General features: G+C 64.4%; 1 protein-coding gene across 5 annotated transcripts; it reads right to left on the bottom strand.

Annotated features, from left to right (window-relative positions):
• Window positions 1-1,243: 1,243 nt before the first annotated feature.
• On the bottom strand, window positions 1,244-4,135 carry SP8 (Sp8 transcription factor). 5 transcript variants are annotated; one of them, XM_036429213.2, is made up of 3 exons: window positions 3,998-4,129; window positions 3,054-3,153; window positions 1,244-2,867 (listed from the first exon to the last, which is right to left on the bottom strand). In XM_036429213.2, exons 1-3 carry the CDS (start codon window positions 4,016-4,018, stop codon window positions 1,345-1,347), a joined length of 1,644 nt encoding a protein of 547 aa, XP_036285106.1. In that variant the 5' UTR covers window positions 4,019-4,129; the 3' UTR covers window positions 1,244-1,344. The 5 variants fall into 5 exon arrangements, with proteins under 5 accessions (XP_036285106.1, XP_036285107.1, XP_036285109.1 ...); XM_036429214.2 differs by lacking the exon at window positions 3,054-3,153 and having other exon boundaries at window positions 1,244-2,871; window positions 3,998-4,135; XM_036429216.2 differs by lacking the exon at window positions 3,054-3,153 and having other exon boundaries at window positions 3,998-4,132.
• Window positions 4,136-4,441: the final 306 nt, after the last annotated feature.

Raw genomic sequence — 4,441 nt, 5'->3', positions numbered from 1 at the left:
TTTCAAATATTTACTGGGAGTAATGTACAAGAAAAATACTATACAAAATCGTCTCCTGGACAGCTGCACCTCGCACCCATAGGCTGGTGGAGTTATAGTTCATTGGTAACTAATCTAGAGCGATTCTCCAGTGGTACAAACCATTAGGTTCAGATTATTTTTACAAAGGTGTTTCCCCTCCCCCTACTTTCCCTCTTTTGGCATTTAAATTTAAACTGCAGCCTCGTCTGATATAAACGATAGCTTTCTTCACTTGTTTATAAGTTCAAATCACACACAAAAAAGTTTCACCCTAATAATCTTCAATGGATTGCAAGAATTTACAGATACGGGTACTATACAAATTGATGTATGGAGTAGCAAAAAAAAGGGGGGGGGGAGATTAGGCTCGGGGGTGATGAAAAACGAGGTAGAAAAGGACAAACACGGAGATAGTGAATCTGTTCTCACCGGAAAAGGGGTATTTTTGCATAAGAAAGACACCTACCCTCACCCCACCCCCACCCCATAAGTTAAATTAATTCCACCAGAATAACTTTGGGATCAATATTAGCACAGTTTTGAGAGAAAGACTTGCTCACTGCTGGAGGAAAAGCTATCTAGATGGGAAACCAAGGGAAGGGATGCCTTTTTCCCCCTCCCTTTAGGTTTTTAGTTTTTAAAAAAATGTTATAGTGACAGAAGGCTGCCAAGACGGCCCTTGGTTGAAACTTGCATGGGTCCCGCCTCAGGGAACAAAGGGAGAGGGGCCGAGCTGGAGCTGGGACAGCTCAACTCCGCAAACTCCGCAACTCCGTGCGGCCAGGAGGGCCCCCGCCCAGCGCTCCCACGGGGCGGGAGGCGGCCGGCGGTCCTGGCCCCGAGTGCGCGGCCGCCCCGGCGGGGATGCCCACGCGGGCCTCCTGCCTCGCCCTCCCCAGCTAAGCCCAGCCTTGTCCCACCGAATCGCTGCCGCCCCGGAGCGGGCCTGTCCCCCGGGGCTCTGGACTCCACCTCCAGGGCCGCTTCCCTCTGGAAGGCCCTTCGCACCATGGGATGGAGGGAGGGGAATCAAGGGAGGGCGAGGACAGACGAAGGCCCGGCGGGGCGTGGGTGCCCGCAGCGCGGAGCTCCGACGGGGTCCCCGGTGGAGAAGGAAAGCCGGGGCCCCCCGCGGACGGCAATGCGTGTGTTACTTACATGTACGTCCACATGCCCTTTACAGAGTTAAGTCCCAGAGGGAGCGAGTGAGAACAGAGGGACAGAAAGAGGCAGGAGCGGAGGCCAGGACGGACAGACAGACGGGGACCGGCCGGGGCGGGAGGAGGCCACGGGGAGGAGGGCCAGGAGGCGCGGGGCTCGCGGTCACTCCAGGCCATTGCGGTGGCCGGGCTCGGGGGGCGGCAGCAGCTCCGGGGAGTGGCAGGGCGGGCTGCCCGCGGCGCTGTGCTCGCTGTCGGTGTCGCTGCCCTTCTTGCCGCCGCTGCCGGAGCCCGCGGAGCCGCCGGCGCTGTGCGTCTTCACGTGCTTGCTGAGGTGGTCGCTGCGCATGAAGCGCTTGTTGCAGACGGGGCAGGCGAAGCGCTTCTCGCCCGTGTGGGTCCGCAGGTGCCGCTGCAGCTCGTCGGAGCGCGTGAAGCGCTTGCCGCAGAAGAGCCAGTTGCACACGAAGGGCCGCTCGCCCGTGTGCCAGCGCAGGTGCGCCTTCAGGTGCGACGTCTTGCCGTACACCTTGCCGCAGCCGGGGATGTGGCAGCTGTGCAGGCCCTTGCGCCGCAGGCTCGCCCCCGCGGGGCCCAGGCGCTCGGCCTCCTGGCAGTTGGGGCAGTCGCAGGTGGCGCGGCCGGAGTAGCGGCGCGCGGAGGAGCGCGGGGAGCCCCCCAGCGGCGCCGCCGCCGGCCCCGCGCCCAGCATGGAGCCCCCCGCGCCGGCCAGCGGCGACGGGGCCGAGTCCGGGTAGGAGCCGGGCAGCACGGGCTTGAAGCCGTCCACCATGAGGTGCTGGCCGGCGGCGGGGCCGAGCAGGTGCGAGGAGGCGCCGCTGCTGAAGGCCGAGTGGCCGAGGCCCGAGTAGTCCGAGTTGTAGCCTCCGAGGGGCGAGTGCAGCGAGGTCTGGAGCCCCCCGGCGGCCGCGTGCAGCGAGCCCGGCAGCGCCGCCGCCGCGCCGCTCGGGTTCTGCACGTCGATCCAGCCCGCGCCCACGTCCCACCAGCTGGAGGCGCCGGCCGCGCCCACGTCGCCCGCGGCGGCGGCGGCGGCGCCCAGGCCCGGGTGCGAGGGCTTGAACCACGACTCGTAAGGGTGCGCCATGCCCACGCGCGGGTAGATGCCCTGCAGCCCGTCCACCGAGGCGTGCACCTTGGAGATGAACACGGGCTGGTGGGCGCCGTCCTGCGAGTGCGCCGAGGAGGAGCCGCCGCCGCCGCCCCCGCCGCCCCCGCCGCCGCCGCCGGCCCCGGACACGCCGGGCGCCGGGAACACCGCGTAGTCGTTGGCGAAGGGCGAGGCGGAGGCGGCGGCCGCGGCGGCCGCGGCGGCGGCGGCGCTGCTGGAGGTGAGGGAGAAGGCGCTGGAGCCCGGAGAGCCGCCGCAGCCGAACGAGTCGGACACCAGGGCCGCGGCCGCCGCCGCCGCAGCCGCCGCCGCCGCCGCCGCCGAGGACGAGCCGCCGCTCCGGGAGGCCCCCGCCACGCCGCCGAAGCCGGACAGGCCGGAGCCCACTACATTGCAGCTGCCCGAGGAGGACGAGGAGGAGCGTTTCCAGGGGTGGAAGCCCTTGCCGAAGGAAGAGGAGCTGTCCGAGAGGGAGGAGGGCGACGGGCTGGGGCTGCCGATCTTATTGCAGGTAGCAGCGAGCATGGCCAGAGGAGTGGATCCCAACCGCGGTTCTTCCTGCGGGAAGGGGGGTAGGGGTGTGGGGGAGGGAGAGGGAGAGGGTGGGGATGGGGGTGGGTAGAGTAGGCCGGCGGGGGAGGGAGGAAAGAAAATCTGCATCAGATCTCCGGGAGCCCCTCCGCACGAGCGCCCCGCTGCTGCACCCCGAGTCTCGCTGCGGCGCGCCGCCGCCAACTCACCTGGCTCCCCCGACCGCCCCGGCGCCCGGCCGCCTCCTACGCTGCGGGCGGGGAGCAGGGTGGCTGCCGGCGGCGTCCGGGTCGGGAGCAAAGCGCCATGCTAAGGGAGAGCGGGACACAGTCTCACCCACACACACTCCCGCGCCCCCAAGCCCCGGCACTGCGAAACACACAAGCAAAAAGCAAAAGTCCGGATTCGGGGGGGGGGGGGGGCGGGGGGGGAGAGAAAGAAAGTTTCCTTTGCCGAGAAGCCTGGAGGGAAACCGTGGATTGCTAAAAAAAAAAAAAAAAAAAAAAAAAAAAAAAAAAAAAAAAAAAAGCGCTTCCCGTGTCATCCAGAAAAAGAGTTTTTTGAAAACCCTGCTCCGGTTCCCCCAGATCCCCCTCCTGGCTGGTGTCTCCCGGGCCAACCGAGGTCACAAACTACAAAGCTGGCTCACTTGCTCTTCCTGCTGTTCTTTTCATTTTCTTTATTTAAAAAAATTCTACAATAGTTTAAAAAAAATAAAATAAAACGAGACGGGTTCCACGTACCTGCAAGACAAGGACTGCGGAATTGTTTAAGGGGGTGAGAGGAAAATCTGCCGTTTGCCCAGGAGGAAAAAAAACTTGCTCTCTTTTCACCCCCGAAATCGTCGCCTGCAAAATGGGCAGGAGCGCAGGTCTCCCGGGCGGGGAGCGGCCGGGCGCGGCGAGGCGGCCGGTCTGAGTGCCCTCCGAACCTCTTCCTGCGCTCACAAAAATGCCTCTGCCCCCCTCTCCCCCTCTTTCTTTTCTCCAAACTCCCTTGTATTTAAAGAAGAAAGGGGGGGGGGAGGGGGAAAAAACTCTCCATAGAGACTGATAGCCCGTGGCCTGGCCGGGGCGACTCGAACCCCCCTCCGATCGGCCATAAAAAGGGAACCTCATTAAAGCGGCGAGAGAAAGCCCTGAGCGAGACTCACCCCTAGAAGTGAAGTTGCCATCACACACCAGTGCCCTCCTCCTCCTCTCGGAGGATCTGTTTTATATTGATAAATCGGAGGCCGTGTTTTTTTTGGAGGTGTGCAATACAATGATCAGGTCCGCCCATTCCGCCACAATTGTAGCTCCCTCTCCGGCTTTGAAGTGCCGCGGGGGCGCGGCCAGCCAATCTGCGGCCTCGCCGGGCCCGCCGCGCGCGCCGTGAGGTCACCGGCGCCGCCGCCGCCGCCGGGGGGGGGGGGGGGGGGGGGGGGCCCGGGGGGGGGGGGGGCCGGGCGGCGTGTGCTCCCGAGCGGGTGTGAGTGTGCAACAACGTGCCTGCGTGCGTGTGAGGTCGGGAGGAGGATAGGGGCTGTGAGTGTGGCAGTGGGGCGCTGGTGAAGGGGGGCTGGGGGGGAGGGGAGGGACAGTGCTGAGAAGGGGGG

This window comes from Pipistrellus kuhlii, unplaced genomic scaffold (assembly GCF_014108245.1).
Source record: "Pipistrellus kuhlii isolate mPipKuh1 unplaced genomic scaffold, mPipKuh1.p scaffold_m20_p_10, whole genome shotgun sequence".
Lineage (NCBI taxonomy): Eukaryota > Metazoa > Chordata > Mammalia > Chiroptera > Vespertilionidae > Pipistrellus > Pipistrellus kuhlii.
The sequence above is the reverse complement of the archived record's forward strand: the minus strand, read 5'-3'. Positions and strand labels throughout refer to the sequence as shown.